Source organism: Lontra canadensis, unplaced genomic scaffold (genome assembly GCF_010015895.1).
Source record: "Lontra canadensis isolate GAN:19392208 unplaced genomic scaffold, GSC_riverotter_1.0 scaffold41, whole genome shotgun sequence".
In the NCBI taxonomy this organism is placed as follows: domain Eukaryota; kingdom Metazoa; phylum Chordata; class Mammalia; order Carnivora; family Mustelidae; genus Lontra; species Lontra canadensis.
Window position 1 is genome coordinate 11,009,655 of NW_022631035.1, and position 20,006 is coordinate 11,029,660.

Sequence of the window (20,006 nt, forward strand, 5' to 3'; positions counted from 1 at the left end):
TCATCATCTTGTTTACATCAAAAAAAAACAGATTAAAAGTCTTGTCACCTCCATCTGTCGTTCTTGGAATATAAGCCAAAAAGTGGAGTACCACTGAAGTTGCAAAAGCCAAGAAAGAACTTTATTTTCTTTTTCAAAGATTTTATTTATTTATTTGAGACAGAGAGCACACAGGCAAGAGTTGAGGGGGTGGGGTGGGGGAGGGGAGGCAGAGCAGAGGGAGAGGGAGAAGCAGACTCTCTGCTGAGCTGGGAGTTTGAGGCGGGGCTCGATCCCAGGACCCTAAGCTGAAGGCAGATGCTTCACTGACTGAGCCAGCCAGGCGCCCCAAAACTTGTGAATTTTAGAATGGGAACAAAGTGACACATAGCACTGTTCCTTGGAGAATGGCACTGTATGGACAGCACAGCAAAGTCTAATTGCACCCAGTTGCCTTGTCTTTAGAGCAGGACTCAATACCTCTCCAAGTCTCTTTCCTCCTGTTCTGTACCAAATACTGTGCTTCTGAGTGACTGCCTTGGTAGGAGGGGAAAATGACCATCTCTTCTCTCCAAGTCTGAGGACCAGGACTGGAGAATGGTCAGGAAACGTGTCCCCTTGTGGAAGGTCTTCTGTGATGGCATGGCTTGGGCCATGAGGGGACATGCCAATGGAAAGACAGAGCTTCAAAGTTCATGGAGAGAATTAAAGTCTGATATGATTTTCTCATCACTTACAGAAACCGGTCATCATTGCCAGCTGCCTCCGCAAAGAGTATGCAGGGAAGAGGAAATGCTGCCTTTCCAAAAGGAAGAAGAAAATCGCCGCAAGAAATGTCTCTTTCTGTGTTAGAAAAGGTTTGACCCCCGTGGCCCTTCCCCTGTTGGCTTGGGGCCCTCATGAGCTTTATGTCTTGATGAAAATCATTTCATCACCTCCTAGTTTCACACACGGACCCAGCAGCACATGACCATCAGCAGCCCCCTTTACAGGTCCCATTTCTTTTATTTTTTTTTAAATATTTTATTTATTTATTTAAAAGAGAGAGAGAAAGGGCACAAGCAGGGTGAGCAGCAGGCAGAGGGAGAAGCAGGCTTCCCACTGAACAAGGATCCCAAAGTGGGGCTTGACCCCAGGACCCTGGGATCATAACCCGAGCCAAAGGCAGATGCTTAACCGACTGAGACACCCAGGTGTCCCTACATGTCCCATTTCTAAGTAAAATTAACCAGCTCACCCCATGGATGGGGCAGAGTGACATCTACATGGAAACCGCAAGCATTCTATTAAAACAAACCACTGAAGCCATGATGTTTCTATTTCACGGGCATGGCTGATTTCCTATTTTGTTCTATTCATAAGAGAATGAGCTGGGGTTGTACCAGCTCACTCGGAAGGCTTAAACAGCAGCTGTGAGATGACCTCACTCTGTGTCATTATTCCACGGTGTTTAGGGTCACAGGAGACAGAGTCTGACACGCTGGCTTCTAAGAGTGGCCTCACCCATTCCCGTCAGTGTGACGTGCAGCTAACCTCGTCTCTGAGAGCTGTCCCCGGATATGTACACAGGGGTTATGATAAGAATCTCCCAGGCTTGACGAGTCAATGAGATACCATATTTCCATATATAAAGCACAGAGCACAACACTTGCCACGTAGCAAGACCTCAGACAATGTTTTATTCTTAATTTTACTATTGAAGTCAATTCATATTAAGTGTAACCAATTTTTTTTTTCAGGTGAGGTTTTAGGATTATTAGGGCACAATGGCGCTGGTAAAAGCACATCCATTAAGATGATAACTGCAGACGCGAAACCAAGTGCTGGACAGGTAGGTGAGTTGTGTGGAGAATGTGCTAGCTCGGGGTGCTCAGAATAAACCTGTAAGGTGGGAAAACTTTGTAAAAAACAAATCTCATTTAATCATTAGATGAGAGAAGTAGTTAAAGTCGCAGAATAACACATTCACAAAATGAACATATTCATACATGGAAAAATTAATCACTGGCAAGGAATAATTACTTATGCCTTCAAAGACACCTAGAGAGAATGTTCGATATCTGATCAGAAATCAACATCAGAATCTATACAAGCTTTAGTTATCGTGCCATAAAACGCACGGATTTGCACTTTTTTTTCTTGGCAAACTATCTGTTTCCATGTGTTAACAGTGAGTGCAGTATAACACATTACATTTTTGGTTTTGATTTTTTTTTTTTTAATGGGAGTATAGTTGACCTACCGGATTTGTACTTTCAATGGACATTGTTTTCCCAGTATGTAATGCTTTAATTTTAAATTAAAATTAATTTAATTAAAATTTAAAAAAATAATTTAATTAAAAATTTTAAAGAAAACCTTTATTAAGCAATTGTATTCACAAAGTGCTTGGATACTGAGACATCTATTTTTGTAGAAAGACACTCTTTCTTGGGAGTGTTTTTAAGGAACGACTCAAAATTGAGCAACAGGGATATACATGAAGTCAACTTGAGTCATACATGCACTTGACCTGCAGAAGGAAAAGAGCTCAAATTTAGTAAAGAAAGAGACAACATCAGGTATAGAGAACATATTTCCCCCCAAACTCTGTGGCAAAAAATAGACAACTTGAAGAGCTCCTTCAGAAAGGATGTCCAGGGATTGTGGAACTCAGAATATAAGGCAGAGGTCTGTGGAAACACACCAGTGGAGATGCTGTGGTGTTCAAGCCAGAAGGGAAAAGACCTCCAGGAATGTGATTGACAAATATCCCACCAAAGAGGGAGGGGAAAATAAATCTTCACAACCTCTCCGAAGCCAAGATGGGAGCACGGGATGGTGAACGGGGACACTCAGGGATGTTGGTGGCTCACTCAGACCTAACTGAGCTCAGTGGAGACCACGCTCTAATTCAATCACCATCTGGACCCTAAATCATTATTTTATTTCTCATTCAGCATGCTCCCCCCCCCAAAAAAGGGTGTAACTGTTCACAGATATATGGTAATGAACTATTTTAAAAGGTAAGTAAGATCTGAGTTAACAAAGTGAACTCTGGGTGTCATGAAACTAGCTTTAATCAGATCAGCAGTTTGTGATCTTTATAAACAATGTCATTGTCCTACTTATCAATATTTTCAACAACCTCTTACTGTACTAAGGCTGAAGTACCCCCCTTTCCCACAACCCCTGGCTCGTCCCAAGGAGCCGATTGTCACATCCCTTCCTCAGTGCTGAGCCGGGCCTCCAGCTTTGCCTTGGGTCTAAGAACAGATGGAGCTTCTTCACAACACAGGGCTTTGCTCTGCTCCAAATTCCTTTCCTCTGGGCTTTTTCCATGGCAGGTGCCCTGTCCCTCCAGTGGTCCCTCAGCGGAAGGGCCCTTTCTGATCATCCTACTGGGTGATGTTAGTTAGTCCCCGCCCCCAGCATCCTGCTGGTCCCGCCCCATCCTGGCTACTTCCCTTACAGCATCACTTAGGAGCTGTCTGTATTCCAGCCGCTCATTTTCCTACTTGTTTATTGCCCGGTTTGCTCAGCAGAATGAAAACTCGCAAGGAACAAGGGTGCTGGCTATTCCATTCCCATTGCATCCAGAGCAGACAGCGCATTTGTTAACGTGCTCAAAAAGCATGTACTCACTGAGTGCATTCAATAGTGAGGAATTACGTTCATAAATCCATAGACTTGTTTCCTGACTGTGATTTTGAAAAATGGATATAATCTGTTGACTGCGATGGTAAGACATATTTGCAAGATACTTGATTTTTCAGCTTAGATTAGAGGGTGCACACACATTTGTTTTCATGTGTTCACTCTCTGACAACCTCCCTCCAGCAAGAATGATTATAGATTACTGAACCCAATTAGGACTTAAAGAATCTCTAGTTTTTCTAGGTTTGTAAGGAGAAAGAGGCCGCTGAGAAGTGCAGGGCAAACAAACCCAGATGGCAGGGCCTGGGAGTGAACTTTTCTCTGCAGGTGCTACTAAAAGGCAATGGGGAGGGCTCCCCAGGCTTCCTGGGGTACTGTCCCCAGGAGAACGTGCTGTGGCCCAATCTGACTGTGAAGGAGCACCTGGAGGTGTTTGCTGCCATCAAAGGGCTGAGGAAAGTGGATGCAGCAGTCACCATCGCCAGGTGGGTGGGAGTCACACCTGTTCTCTACCTACAGGGGCGGGCGATGGTTGGGGGTGAGGAGCTTCACCGCCGGTCCAGGACAGGAGACTGAATTCTGACCCAGATCACATTGCGTAGATTCCCCGCTAGAAACTGGTTTCCCGGACTTCAGAGTGTTAATTTTCTTCTCATAGTAAATATAAAAATAGTAACCACTGGTGAAAGTTATCAAAAATCCTAAAATTTAAGTATAAGGTATTTATCAAAGAACTATTTAGAAATCATGAAATGGGCTTTGAGTCTTTTAAAAGGAAAAGCTATCCATCTGGAGGGATCAGACCAGCCTGTTTAAGATTGCCTGGAATTGGGGCACCTGGGTGGCTCAGTCGGTTAAGCATCTGCCTTTCTCTGTGGTCATGATCTGGGATCCAGCCCCACGTTGCGCTCCCTGCTCAGCGGGCAGTCTGCTCCTCCCTCTCCCTCTGTCCCATGCTCTCTCTCTCTCGCTCTCTCTCAAGTAAATAAATAAAACTTTTTTTTAATTGCCTGGCATCTATTTTCCAAACTGCATTTCTGAGCTCTGCTCCCCATCCCTGTGCTGCGGGATCCGCCCTCCCGCCCGCTTCCTTGCTGTAAAGCTCCACTGTGTCTCCTCCAGGTTGGCGGATGCGCTCAAGCTGCAGGACCAGCTGAAGCAGCCCGTGAAGGCTTTATCCGAGGGAATAAAGAGGAAGGTAAGAGGGGGCCTCAGCGTTACTCTGCGCACCCCAGGTCGGTGCCAGACTCACTGTCCCTCTCGTTGCAGCTCTGCTTCGCGCTAAGCATCCTGGGAAACCCGTCGGTGGTGCTTCTGGACGAGCCCTCCACCGGCATGGACCCCGAGGGGCAGCAGCAAATGTGGTGAGGGGCTCTACCCAGTCACGCCCGGCCCCCACGCCTTGCAGGAAATTTGTGAATTGTTTTACTTGTGTAAAAATGGTCCCTTAAACTGTTTCTTAATGGGGGAGTGGCAGGGAGACCACCTCTCAGGATCATTAGTACTGTACATAGTACAATATTTTGCAAAACAAGCCCAAACCGTCTCCCTGGTAATATTTCACCATTGAACTAAAAGCAAGTATTGGCAGGACCCAGACACACTCACTGTCAGTAGGGCTATGTATTTTCTCCTACTAGGTTGTTACACCTCGGTGGTTGAATTCTGTCTCTCTGTTCCTTGGCACAGCCCTTTCATTACCAATCTCTCGTTCAGCATTTCTCTCTCAACACAGCCTCGTGAGAAACTCCGTGTTCTGTGACGGCTTCCCCAGTGCTTGTCTCCCCTCCACCCGCCCTCACCTGGCTCACCTTTCCTCATCCACCTGCCCGCTCTCAAAGGTCGTCCTTTGCTTGAGCTCCTTTTGCTCATTACTCACAATGCATCCCGGTTAAAAATTCTTTTCTCCACCCATTTGTGATTAATTAGAAGGCTTTCTTAATTGCAAATGGTCTTTCGACGATGTAGGCAGGCGATCCGGGCCACCGTTAAAGACACAGAGAGGGGTGCCCTCCTGACGACCCACTACATGGCAGAGGCTGAGGCTGTGTGTGACCGCGTAGCCATCATGGTTTCCGGGAAGCTGAGGTGGGTGCCCGTCCCCGCCTACACTTGCCCCCTCCCCCCCAATCCTCCCATCCCCCCAAGTTCCCCCACCCCACTCCCCACACAGGTGCATGGCAGGAAGAGTTTGTGCCCAGTGAGGCTATGGCTGCTGCATCTGGGTCTAACAGTGACACCCTGGAGACAACCCTCACAGCAAGAGTCTCAAACATTGTGTGCCCTGTCTCTTTCCCCTCTCGGTGACAACCACATCCTCCTGGACCTTCAGATGTATTGGTTCCATCCAACACCTAAAGAGTAAATTTGGCAAGAATTACCTGCTGGAGATGAAGGTGAAGACCCTGGGACAGAGGGAGAGCCTCCATCAGGAAATTCTGAGGGTTTTTCCCCAGGCTGCGCGGCAGGAAAGGTAAAGATGGATGCTGGGTTTGATCTGATACTTAATGTCAACTTTTCCTTGTGGGTTTCATGCATTTGTCCTCAGTAGAGTGCACATTTAGCCCAAAAGGAAACCTAAAAGATATGGATACTGCAGAAACTAAATTAAAGAGGGGAGCTGATGGAAAATCAAGGGTAACATGTGTTGCGTTCCTACTAGCTGCCTGGTCTCATGCTATCTTGTTTAATCCTCACTGACTTTCCAAGGTAGATACTGTTTTTCCAGTGAAAGATGAGATTATTTCAAAAAAAAAAAAAAAAGCATTATGGGAGTCTGGACCCTACAAGGACCTTAATAAATGGAATTGGCTGTTATCTTTAAGCATAGGAAACTGAGAAGTTAGGTCACATGACAAAGCTAACCAGGGGCATAGGTAGGACAGAAAGCTAATTATTTTATTTCAAATCTATTGACATGTCCAATTTTATACACAGTCTGGTCATGGGGTAGTTCTCAGGAAAATCAAACAATAAAAATCAAAGATCAATTTTAGGATCATTTTTAACATCTAGAATTTACTGTAGAAGACATATGATGTAGGAGTTAGAGGAGAAAACAGAAAAGAGTAATAAGAAGTCATAATGATATGGTGGGAAAATATATTTCCACATGGAGTATAACTATCGAAACCATAGTATACCTCAGTGCACAGCCCACGACTGAACAGAAATAGGTCATAAAGGCACAGGGAGTAGCAGAACAGATGAGAATGATCACCCCATACATGGAGGAAATAGTATTTGATGAAATGAAATCAAAATCTTCCTGATTTTCAAATGATAAAAGGACAACTATTAATCTGGGAAACAAATTCTTTTTAAAAACTTGTTGCTGAACATTATTTGGTGCTGAATTCCTGGCGATTTCCAGTCCTCATCAGAGACTCAACAATATCGTTCTAAATTAGGAAAGTAGTTGGAGTAGCATGGGACCAGTTTGGAGAGGTAAGGTTCTCTGGAGAAAAGACTTAGACCGCACCTGACCTGAGTGACTTTAAGAAACAACGGGGCTTCAGTCCCTGGTGGAAGATGAAGCTGGAGAAGCAAGTGTTCAGCTGAAAAGAGAAGGTGGCAAGCAACTTTGGCAAGGGTCCATGTTTCGTCTGCACCATATATGCCCTCTCCATCCCAGGAGCCAAGGACAGGAGCCTCTCCCATCCCTGGGATCTCCTTGTGAACCGCCTCACCCTGGGCATTTCACCTGCCCCACACTGACTCTTCTTTACCAGGATAACGACCAGAGACAGGATGGCAGCCCGCTTGTCCCTGCGCGGGGCGGCATCAGCCTCAGTCCTGTTCCTCTCCCCATAGGTACTCCTCTGTGATGGTCTATAAACTCCCAGTGGAAGACGTGCAACCTTTAGCACAAGCTTTCTTCACGTTAGAGAAGGGTAAGAGCCATAAACTTGGAAATAAATCCCGGAAAGCAGATAATTCCAGATCATAGACTAATCCATCAGCCTGACAGAAATGGAATGTGAGCTCAGGTGTTCATTGTAAAGATTTTATCTATTTATTTATTTTAAGAGAGAGAGAGAGAGCATGAGGGGGCAGAGGGTCAGAGGGAGAGGGAGAGAATCTCAGGCAGACGCCTCCAGAGCACAGAGCCGACATGGGGCTCCATCTCACGACCCTGAGATCCTGACCCGAGTTGAATTCAAGAGTCAGATCCTTAACTGACTGAGCCACCCAGGCACCTCTAAGGTGTTAATTTTTAAAGTTAAAAATCTCCAGTTGAATTTTAGGGACACAAAAATCAATGTTGGGGTGTTGATGGGCAGAGGGGTAATGGGAATGATTTTACTTTTGCTTGGTGGGGGTTTTCCATATAGATATATGTATTATCTATATATTATATGTATTATCTATATATATATACATATAGGTATATGTATATATATATTTCCATATATCTATATGGAAAACCTGTCAAAATTCAGTCCTGTAAGCATTCAAAGAGGATACTTTCTTTGGGAACATTGATGCATGATGCGTATTTACAATTTAATTTTATAGGGACTTGTATATTACTTTATGGCTTTAGGCTGTGTATGAAGAAACTGGCCTCCTGTCTAGTCATTGAAACAATCTTCCTGTGTCTGTTGCATTTCACATCTGACCACACTATGTCTGTCATCTCGGCTTCATGTTTGTCTTGCCACCTGAACCCATTAACTCTGCCTCTCTGAACTGTGCTGGCCAGAACTCCCTCCCTCTACGTTCTTTCCATTGTCATGACTCAATGATCTTTCTCCTTGCTTGTCACCTTCCCTGGGGAAGAGATTCAGGTCTCCTGGTTCTAGAAGACTCTTTGTACTCCTGCCAACAGCATTCATGGTCACAGTGACACCCTGTTGCCATTCTCTGGGCCAAGCACCCCAACTTTCTAGACCATGTGATCATGCCAACACTCCCCAGATTGGCACTGTGACCAGTACTGGCCTGGTACTGTTGGTGACATATCCAAGCTGCGGCCTCCTATCAGGGCTATGACTACCCTTCCCATCTATTCTGGTCAAGGAGAACGGTTTTCAGCTCAGTTAGGAGCAAGCGGTCACCATGGCAAGAGGGTCGCAAAGGATATCTGCTCCCCAGGAAACCTCAGACATCTTTCTCCATAATCTTCTGGGGCTTCCCTTTGCAAAACGTGTCTTCCTCCCCCCTTACCTGAATGCGCAGAAGAACTGGGTCACATACATGTACTGGGAAGGAAACCTTTCAGCACTGTCTTCTCCTTAAATAGAAATCTCTAACACAGGGGCGCCTGGGTGGCTCACTGAGATAAGCCTCTTCCTTTGGCTCAGGTCATGATCCCAGGGTCCCGGGATCGAGCCCCACATCGGACTCTCTGCTCAGTGGGGAGACTGCTTCCTCCCCTCTATCTGCCTGCCACTATGCCTACTTGTGATCTCCCTCTGTGTCGAATAAATAAATAAAATCTAAAAAAAAGGAAAAAAGAAAGAAAGAAAAGAGACCTCTCCAACACTGTGCTAAATGAGCATAGCATACGTACTTTCCTCCCCAAACCCACATGAATGCATGAGTGTATTTCGAACTGCATTGCCATACTTAAAGCAGGAACATCTTTACCTAAACTTTTTTATTTAAAATGTTTTTAAAAATTGCTGTTTGTACGGTATGCTGACTTCTAAGGCCATCTGGGTATAAAAATAGTTGAACTCCTAATGTCCGTCTGTCTTTCTGCAGTTAAACAGAGCTTCGACCTGGAGGAGTACAGCCTCTCCCAGTCCACCCTGGAGCAGGTGGGTCGGTGTGAGTGACTCTGTTTCATCCGTGCACTATAAAGGGACACCGTGTGCATACGCCTTGCACTCACTCAGAGCGACAGAAGGCAGTGTGACCTCTCTCTCTCTTCATTTCTTGTCCATCTCAGGTTTTCCTGGAGCTTTCGAAGGAGCAGGAGCTGGACGACTTTGATGAAGAACTTGACCCTTCAGTGAAGTGGAAGCTTCTCCCACAGGAAGACCCTTGAAACTCCAAATAGCCTATGTTTCCATTCAAGCCTGTGGTTGTTTTTGAAGACCTCTATTTTTACAGCATTAATGTCATATTTTCAGAGTTATATTATATTATAAACGCTGACATTGTTCTTCCTGTAGTGGACAATAGGAGCAAGGGCTGGGCAATTGCAGCCACCATGTAGACAGAGGTCCGTGGCTTAGCCCACCTCCCAGTCACTACATCTGTGTCTCTGCGGGTCTCCCTGATTCCACTTTTCTGAAAACCTTAAAATACTTTTTTCTAACCTAGGCTCAGAAGTCCATACATTTATTCTTCTACAAGTTTGATACTCGGTGAAGCTACTATTTTAGTAAGAACTTTAAAGGACTGTGTCAAAAACATCATACTTTTTAAAATGGATTTCCATGTATATTCTTATGGCTAAAAATATTATGCAATCCTTGACCATAATATCTGATATCAATATATTTGAAAACATATCTGCTGGTAACATTATCAATAATAGTCTGATACTTGCCATTAGGAATTTATTGTACTTTTTAAACTTGTGTGAGTCAATGAAATCCCACTTTCATTGTGTTTTAAAATCAAGGTTTTAGAGTTGCCTGTTTTTTTTAACTGATCTTTTGTGGGTATTTTCTACTTGGTCTAAGAATATTGATCCATATAGTAACAAGTCAAATGATGAAGTTGGTGGGAAATATATGTGCAGTTTTGAAATACATTTTCCATTTCAGGTATTTTCACGTGTCTTTTTCTTGACAAAGTGGCCTCCCTATTCACAAATTCATTGAAATGAAATTGAAAAAAGTTCTGATATAACAGCTAGTTCACTGCTTTCATCAACATATTGCCAAATGTAAAGAAAGAAAAAAAAAAATACCACAGATGATTAAGGAAGTTAAAGGTGGTGGCAAACAGACATTTCCTGGAACAATGTTGCTTTTTGTTTTTTGTTTTTGTTTTTATTTTCCAAAAAGTACAGGGTGTGATTACCAGGCATAAAGTGTAGACAAAATTTTCTGAGTGGTGGAGATGATTCCCTGAGCAGATTCCCTCCCACCCCAGTTCTGACTTTACCTGTCCTTTCTTCCCTTTGGAATCCCTGACCCTCTCAGACTCCAGTAATTTTTAGCAGTTCAGAAAATTCTGTTCTGGAAAGCTCGCCTCCCACACTCATTTCCCAAGTTCCCTTTGTTCATCTTGTGCTGGCGTGTGGTATGTGCCCACAGGCTGGTTTGTGCAAGCAAACCCTGACTGCCCTTTTAATCGCTACCTTGAGAGGGTAGGGATCCCCTTCTCCTTCTGGATTCCCATCAAGCAGAGTGTACAAAAGAACATGCTGTTCAGCGTTCAGTGAGGTCCAGGGTTCTGGGGGTGGCCAACCTGGAGGGGCTCCTTTGCAACGAAGACTATCCAGACGGCAGGCTTTGCTCTCCTGGGAACACTGCCCATGCAAGAAGGGAAGAAGCTACAGGAGCACAGCTGCGAAGTGGGTTCTATGCTCCACAGTGTCGCTGCTGGTAGATCCCCGTGGCGGATGCTCTGTCCAGCTGCCGCTCCTGGATGCCCAGTGCGTAAGCTCCCACCAATAAACCCGCATCTCCATCGACATCTTGGGTCATTTCTTCATTCTCTCTGGGCCATCACCCTTGCTTGGCTTAGAGTCTGCATGGTTGGGGGACGCAGCTAAGAACAAAAATATGAGCAAAACTCAGTTCAGCGACTGTTGCTGGGTGACACAGTGTTCAGAGTCTGGTGTCTAACATTTACTACCTGTGCACATCTAGTTTACTGTCCCCAGCATGGAGCTACTAGTACCCACCTCCAAGGATTACCGCGACAACCCAAAGCGACAAACGCAGTAACAGCGTCAGCTGCTGTCCAGCTGTAAACAGCATCAGTGACTCCAAGAAGCTCTTGCCTGCCCTGATGGCTCCCTCTCGCTCCTATAGGCCCTCTGTTCTCAAGGACGCATCAGCATGGACCTGTTTCACCTCATTTCCGAAGGGCCAGCCCAGGTATCTGTAAATAACACCAAACAGACTTATTTTCAGGCACAAGCCATGTTTCCTTGACATCCTACACCTGGTTGAAAAATAAAGATATTGGTCCATTAGCAGGGGTATTGTTTCTACCAAGCCAATCAATTAACTTTAATTGAATGTTTCCCTTGAATACTATTTTGTTGGCTCTCTACATAGCCAAAAGAAAGGCAAAACAAACAAACAAGCTGTAGAAGACTTCACATCACAACCCAAAGAAATCATACAAAGTAGCTGTGTTTTCTTCTTTGAAGTTATCTGAGAGGTCAGTGAGAGAGACCTCTCGAAGGATGAAGGAGAGAAATTTCTGAAGGATGAAGGAGAGAAATTCCTGAAGGAATTTCAGCACTAAGCAGCTTTTCACTCAACCTGTGGATCCATCCAACCTTGACGTTACAGACAACCAGCGCTGTGGACCAATGAAAGGGACAGTGTGTCAAACCTGAACTTAAGATTTGTACTTTCTCCTTTGCCAGGAAAAGCCAGCTGGCTCTTCATGTGGCTTCATGTGGGGCCAACATCTGGGGTTGTCTTCACCTGACACACCTGCAGAGGACATCTGCTGTTTTACATGCCACTCAGAGCGTGGTGAAGCATGAAATGATGGTGACCCTGTGGCAGATGTTAACACTTCTGAGGTCGGTGGGGAAACCGGAAACTACAAGCGCAGACTAGCTCTGTGGGTTTTACCCCCAACCTGGAAGAGCCCATTATATGTGCAGACCATGGAAGACAAGGAGCATTACTGTGCTAGAAACAAATCATTCTGCTTCTTATGGTCCATCTTACTCTACCGATCCCTTTCCTTCTCATCTCGCTGGTAGCCTATAACATCCTTCTGACTTCCTTTGTTTTTTTTTTTTGTTGTTGTTGTTGTTGTTGTTGTTGTTGTTCGTTTTGTCTTTCCTTTGGTTGTGTAGAGATACAGCAAAATACTATTCAAGGGAAACATTCAATTAAAGTGAATTCATTGGCTTGGTAGAAACAATACCCCAGCTAATGGACCAATATCTTCAGTTTTCAACCAAATGTTGAAGACATGGCTTGTGTCCCCCTATCCCCAACTCTGTTTTATTCTGATTTCTGTGTTTGATTCCTTTCCAGCCCACTTGTTGGTTTCCCCTTCCTTCTATCCAGATCTACACCATTTTCAGAGCCTTTCCTAAAATGTTGAAGTAAAACTGTGGGGAAGAGTTTTTCCCACAATTGAAAAAAAAAAAAATGCACAGTCTTCCAAGATCCCAGAGAGGTCAAGTATTACATTATGTTGAATAACAAATGCTGAAGACATCGGGAAAATTATGCAATGACTTTAAGATGGTGGGAACCAAGTGTCTCAGGAGATATCCTTTGTCTACTTCATCCAAGAAGAACATGCACAGCTGTGTAAGACTTGAAGGGCTAATTAAGTACCAATCACATCACATAGAGGAAATGCAACATTTTGAAGGGGGGAGGCTTAATACTCTATACTCTATAAATTCCAAAATGGCCTTATGATCTTCTGGTGATTTAAAACTTGTGTCTTCTTCCTGCTCCTTACTTCTTTTTCCAAGAAAAAGAAAAATGCACCACATCTAAATTAACTAGAGATTCTAGAGTTGAGGTCTTAACCCCTGGAAGCCTGAGTGATCTAAGTCTCACTTTGGGGATTGAGAGGTAGCTTGTACTCAGGTTCTAGAGAGGCCGGTGCTGCTCTGCTTCACCAGTCAGAGCACTCATGAGGACAGACCATGAAAAATGCCAAGAATTCTTATTATCCTGGTGAGTTGAAATCTGACTCCCTGGACTGGTTGGGGTTGCCCTGAAATGAAGGAGAGGAGAAAATTCCAGCCTCTACAATACTGGAAAGTGCCCTGGAAGGAGGGTGGAATAGATGCTGGAGTTTAATGTATCAAATGCAAGGAGACACTCCAAGAAAGCAAGACAAATAAGTGAGCGAGAGTAACTGGGGGCTACTTTAGATTGGGTGGTCAGGGTGATAGTTTAGAAGAGGAGGCATTTGAGCTGAGGCCTGAAGGACAATCAGGAGCCAAGCATGGGAATGTCTGAGGGAAGGAAGTTTTGGCAGAGGGAAAAGTAGATGCAAAGGTCCTGAGGTAGGAACAACTGCTGGGGATTCCTGTCCCTTCAAAAGTCCTTCTAGCTGGATGAAGAGTCAAATTGACAAGAGACAGAGTCACAGGAGAAAATCAAATTTAATAGGCATACATATAGGGAAATGGTCCTTGAATGGTCCAAGCCAACACCCCAAGTGACATTTCCAGCTAAAAACAAAGACAGGGAGATTTCCCTTGAAAATGTAAATTTCCCTTCCAAAAGGGTAACTTCTACTTGGTTTTCAGAGCTTCTCCTATGTCTGCTGTTTCTTAAAAATAAGCAGTTCAAAATAATCCCTATGCCAAAGAAGCATGTTTTGGAATGGTTTATTTTCCTCCCCAACAAAAGGAAAGGGCCATGTTTCACTTGTCTTTGTATCCCCAGATCCCAGTACATACTACACAATCCGGAAATGTCAGGTGAGTACTCTGAGAAGTGGAGAATATCTGAAAGAGTAAGGGGAAAATTATCTGAGACAGATTGTTCTTACTTCAACATAAGGTATGTGGCTGAAAATAACATGAACATTGCTGGACCAAAGGACAATGGGCATTTGAGCAACAGTGACTGATTCTTCTAATTACAATCTGTGAGCTTCTGAGATCCCACCCGCCGCCAATAACACTTGAAAATTAAATTGAAATAGAAAAAAATTACCAATGAAAACCAAAAAATTAATGGCTAGGAATATAGATCAAAGTTGAGAAAGGTGGTTTGCTTCTTTCAAGATGAAAAATAACATGACATGTAATCAACTGTCCTAGAGGTCTTCTCATTCATTTCTTCAATAAATAGGTACTTAGGAACTCTTTCTGTGCCAAACACCAACACACTTACAGGAATGGCAAAATAAGGCAAACACTATCAGGAAGGGGAGGGAAGAGGACTTGTGTTAATTAATCATCATCTCTATACAGACATTCAGACTACAATCTTAAAAGGATAATTATTATCACTTCATAGTAAGAAAACTGATTGCCAGTTGGAGTAACTCACCTATAATCCCATACTTGGCAGAGCTGGAATCTGAACCCAAGTTTGTCTGGTTCCAAAGCCCCCATGATGATTCCAATATATCCAGAATGAAAATAGAATATGATAAACGCCTGGCAAATACAATTACCTAAAACCACAATGGGAGCAGAGGAGTATAACTGACTCTTGGCTCTTGCTGGCAGCTGGAGAGCATAAAGTTTTAAGCAGAAAAAACTTCAAGGTGTCCTTGAAGTGAGGTCCTATAGGATGAAGGAGGTATTTGGCAAGTCATCAAGGTGGAGAAAGAAAAACAAGTGGAGTGGTAGGGAGTCATGAAACTGAATAACCAGTGCCCATTCCAATCTGGACAAGACCAAAACCAATAAACTGTAAGATCATTATTTTACTGCCTAGAGAATTGAAGGAAGAAGATTGGGAAGGGGAGACCAAAAAAGTTCCCAGGGCCCATTTTTCCAGATCTGAGCCTGGGACTCAAGATTATTTGCCCATTTTTTGGTATAATGGCCATGGCCATGGTGTGTGGTCATTCCGTAAACCACAGCAGCTGGTCATTTAGCTGCAGCTGTCTAAGCAGTGACACATTGAGTTTGTGCTTGTTGAAAACTCTGTGGGTCCCTTTGTAAATGGCCACTTCCTTTGTTTTCTCTGAAGAGGGATTTTAAAGAGCAAAGAGGCTTACAAAACAGATGCAGGGAGATGGCTATTTCTATGTGAACACAGATTTCAGATCCTCTATGCTGTAAATCTGCTATTCAAAAAAATGGGATGTCATGAAGAACCTGTGTTCTGTGCTTCAGAATGGTGAAGAGCCTGGCTCTTCAAAGAGTTCCAGCAGGACAGAAAGAAGACATTGGTAAAGAACACAGAGAAGGAGGAAAATGAGTTGTGGGATCAGAGGGATGTGCCAAGGGACCCCAGACTAGAGAGGGAGGAAGCTGATCTGCCATTTTGTGCACTAAGGAAGACTTTGCCAGAGCTCTGGAAGGACGAATGTTTGCAAGGTTTGAATACAAGGAACCAGGGAAGGTCTGTGAAGTTACTGAAGCCGTTGAGACTAATGAGAATGAGTAATTGGTACACATACCCCAATTCAAAATAAAACCATGTTAGCATTGTTTCTGCACTCAAAACCATGGCGCAACTCGCCTCTGATGGTCAAGACCCAACCACTTCTCTAAACTCTCTAAACTTCTGGGAAAGACTTTTGTCAGGGCTTGGTGGAATACTGCTTCCCCAGCTTTCAGTTTCGATAACAGGCAACTGTAGAGTTAGTGGTGATGTCATAGGCCCCTTGAGCAAATGGAGATCCAAGCTGTCTGCCCTTCCCAATGGATCCATGTTGCATTTAGGCCTTTGAAGCTACCAAGTCAAGTACCTCAATTCTTTTCTCAGAGCCTCTAATGCCATTTGTGAACTACCACTGAAGTTGAGAAGTGTTCTAACAGGATATTAGAACTCTACCTCCTCCACTAGCGCTCAAAGAGATTGAACTGATGGGTTGAGGTGTCCTCAAATTAGGCAAGATGATTATGGTTTCTTTGTTTTGCATTTCACATAACAGTAATAACCCAGTGAGAGTGAACTTGGGAAGTAAAGGGAACTTGTTTTTAAAAGACTCAGAAACATAGATGGAGGGGCTTACTGGTTTCTGGTCAGTGATTTATGCTCTTGAGATGTTTGTAAGTATTAGACTCAGAAAGCACAGATGGTAGTTGTCCATATAGTGACTGTGCCTCTTAGCTTAAATGTACAAGAATTTTAGAAGAAAATTATTGAATTATTGAATATAATCTTATTTATTTTTACTTATTATTCATACCATGTCACACCAATTGAAAGAGTTGAGATAGCTTGCACTGAACAAAATACAATCCGACTATTAGGAGAAGGGTAATAGAACAGAAGAACTAAAAGAGCAATCAAGAAAACACACAGGAGGAGGAGGAAAATGGGTGGATAAAAATCTAGGCACATGTAGACAGATACGCCATGTCTGCAGATGGGCTTAAGAGGGAATGGAATAATTTTTCACCATTAAAAATGGCTGCAGCCGTATCTCAAAGGAATTCATCTAATATGGCCAGCCAAGTTTCACAATAAATGAAATACTTGGAAATACTGCGGCTGCACAAGACCTCTGGGGGAATGAGCCATATCATGCTGGAACATTCCACAAAACAAAGGGGAAATAAGCAGCCTTTTTAGGTAGGTAAGAAAATACATCCATAATGGTGACATTCTATTAAGAAAAACTTTGTTTTTTCCTGAAAAGCATAAACACTGGTTGGTATATGAGAACTTGACGTCATGTGGAAATTCATTTGTCTGGTTTCATAAGCCAAGTAAAAGCATCATAGAGCAGATCATTTTCCTTCATAGAAAACATGCAGAAAACTGAACAAAATTGTTGGAAACAACCATTTGCAGGTACCACTGGAAATGATCAATGGAAGGTAACAAACTGTGATGCTTTCTTTCCCTCCTGAAAAAAGTGCCCCTGGACCTGGCAGGACAGTGGTAACTGCGTGGCATTCTTACCTGAACATCTCCGGGTGAGACACATTTTCATCCCTCCTGCATACACTTGGGCAGCAGAACCTGCAGCATTGCCCTTGAATGGAGGGGGCCCGGAGCTCAGCTTGGAGCTGGCCACAAGGACCCACCATTCTACTGCCGGAAGAAGGGAGCTGGACTCTGGGAAGCTAGAATTGTAACAGGGAGATTCTTGAAGTCAGCAAGCCACAGGAAGGGGAGAAGATAAACTCACCATGTGTGGGTGACTGTCCACACACCCATGAGGGCCGGGGTAACCTGGCGGACACGTGAATCTGATGGAAGTGGGGAGCTTCCTAGGACTTCGAATGCAACCCTTAACTCACATACAGCTCGGGCAGCAGAAGGAGGACACCTCACAGGCTCCAGGTGCCCTGGAGCAGAATTTCTGCTCAAATCATTGTTTGACCTTCAAAGTGCACAGATGCTAGGTAGAGCCCTAAAAAAACCAGCAGTGGTCTACCTGCATGCTTCCCCCATCCTGGGACCCACTGCTACCTCTTTTCTCACACAATCCTGGTTTTCAGGTGGCTGGGGAACTGGTTTTCAGCAACTGGGGAAAAGGGATATGATCCTTCCTTACAAATCATGACTACCTAGCCAGCAGGGGCTGTGGGTAAGGTAGAGACAGGTGTGCACTGTACGAAATATACACAATAGACCTGCAGAGCAAGACAGAGAGGACTTTGTAAGAGTGTGTGTGATGTGGAAACGGACTCCTTGGGAAGGAAAAGGCACAGGAGTGTCTACACCTGAGGATTTCCTGGGTGGAGTCAGGAGCCAGCATGAGTCAGCGGATGTGCACCCCTCTTCCTTTTAGCCAAAAGAGTGAAGTTCATAGAAAAAAAGCTGTGGATTAAGGTAATGAATTCCACGGACACCCTGTCATCTTTCCGCAGAGAGAAGCTAACTAATCTTTACAATGACTCATGGATAAGGACATTCCTAGTTTTGTGCCACCCCCAGAAACTCAAGAAGGGTCCCACTCACAAGCCAAAGCTTTCGTCAAGGAATTGTTCTGTAGATTACCTAACACTCTTGGTTGAAATAATAGAAATCAAATCTGGCAACTGTAAAAGCCTTTATTGTAAAGATACTGGGAGCTCACAGAAATCCTAGAAAAGCTAAACACCTTGTCTCAGAAAGTGGTCAGGAACCAGAGGTTAGGCAAGAGGGAAATCACAGCTAATGTCACTCCTCAGGAGCCACTGATTTGAGGTCACACTACCAGCACCATCAAGGCGAGACTCTTGATAGCAGCCCCAATGGCCACAGCTACTGGATTCTTGAGGTCACTGCTGCTCACTCCCAGCACGGCTACCACAGAAGAGTGTCTCTACTACCCTTACTTCTTACCTCATATCCCCTGGGTTCAAAGATTCAAGCTGGAGCATTTTGCTGGACGGATTGAGAAGGAAGATGGGTCCACTTGGCATCCATGGTGGGCAGCCAAATCCTGCCTTCCACCAAGGCTTAAGCTTGATCCGCTTTTCTCAGTGTAATGTGTAAAAGAAGAGATAACTAAATTTAAGAAGGTTTGCATGAGGATGAGGAAAATGGCTTGCTTTGAGCAAGCAACGCTTCAGGGAATGGAAAAGATAGACTTCTCGTGGAAGGAACACGTGCCTCGTAAAAGACAAAGCTTCACAGAAGAGAACATCTAGAAGATCCGCAGCTGTGAAAGTAGGAGAGGATAAAGATCACTCAACACATAGAAAAAAATCAGATTTATCACAGGACCTTCTTGTTCTATTGTTTCCTGCTACTCTGGCATCTCCACACTCTTCTGGATCCATATCAAGTATTAGCTATCTTCAGTTTAAAGATTTTAAATATTTGGACTTCCTAGGAGATTTTCTTCCATACCTAAATAAAATATCCTGAACCCCCCAAAATTTACTAAACAGAGGCTCTTCATCTCAGAAAACTTAGTGCTTTTAGGTATGCTTTTGTATGATGGAGAAAAGAATGACAAAATGGTGTGATGGTTGATTCCTTAGATTAATTGATAAATCCCTACGTGAATGAGTGATAATTCCCTACATGAATCAGACCTCTGTGAAGACCTGCTTCTATCTACCTTGTTGTGCTTGTAAACCACAATGTTGATGGCTTTTGAAGCCTCCTCAGGATTTCAAATAGCTTCCTGCATGTTGAGAAGGTGGATGTCCACTTTGTTCAAGTTCTGATTCACTCTTTAATGACACAGTGATGACACTGTTGAGCCCTTCCAGAATCACCAAAACTTTTATTGGATTCCAACTTCCTATTTAAATTATACTCTGGGGCCTTCCCCACCCCACTTCTCTCCTGAAATCCAAACTTGCAATGTCTGTACATTTCGAGCCAAACACTGAGATCTTCCTTCAATGAGGGATATTCTACAATTTGGATAGTTTGCCAAATGAGAGCTATTCCAACATTTCACAAACTTTGGGTTATATAAAATCAATAAAAGAAAATCTCTGCAATACTGTTTTTGCTTTAAACTAACTGAGAAACTGTCACTGGGTCATTAAAAATGGGGTCTGACTGATTCTGTGCCTTTTATAATCAGAAAAAGAGGCTCAGATCTGAACCTTTGTATCGTTGATAAATGCTGGAAGGAAAACAAACCACAGGGGCTCTTACATAACATAGCTTTAAAAAAAAATCAATTAAAACCAAGTGCATTTTACCCTTTGGCTTGTTTTGTTTTTAAATATTTTATTT

The 20,006-nt window shown here is 43.7% G+C and overlaps 1 protein-coding gene across 6 annotated transcripts in view; it reads left to right on the forward strand.

The window, feature by feature from the left end:
* The window catches only part of LOC116875359 (ATP-binding cassette sub-family A member 8-like), a 72,731-nt gene extending 63,011 nt beyond the window's left edge, over positions 1-9,720 (forward strand). For 5 of the 6 annotated variants that reach the window (XM_032870758.1, XM_032870757.1, XM_032870762.1 and 2 more), the window contains 10 exons: positions 719-836; positions 1,719-1,810; positions 3,943-4,100; positions 4,738-4,813; positions 4,885-4,979; positions 5,584-5,703; positions 5,948-6,088; positions 7,429-7,508; positions 9,325-9,380; positions 9,512-9,720. In XM_032870758.1, the coding sequence (XP_032726649.1) occupies positions 719-836; positions 1,719-1,810; positions 3,943-4,100; positions 4,738-4,813; positions 4,885-4,979; positions 5,584-5,703; positions 5,948-6,088; positions 7,429-7,508; positions 9,325-9,380; positions 9,512-9,610 (1,035 nt within the window). In that variant the 3' untranslated portion in view covers positions 9,611-9,720. Of the gene's footprint in view, positions 1-718; positions 837-1,718; positions 1,811-3,942; positions 4,101-4,737; positions 4,814-4,884; positions 4,980-5,583; positions 5,704-5,947; positions 6,089-7,428; positions 7,509-9,324; positions 9,381-9,511 lie in introns of those variants that run through there. The other variant, XR_004384178.1, reaches the window with a different exon arrangement.
* The last annotated feature ends 10,286 nt before the right edge of the window (positions 9,721-20,006 follow it).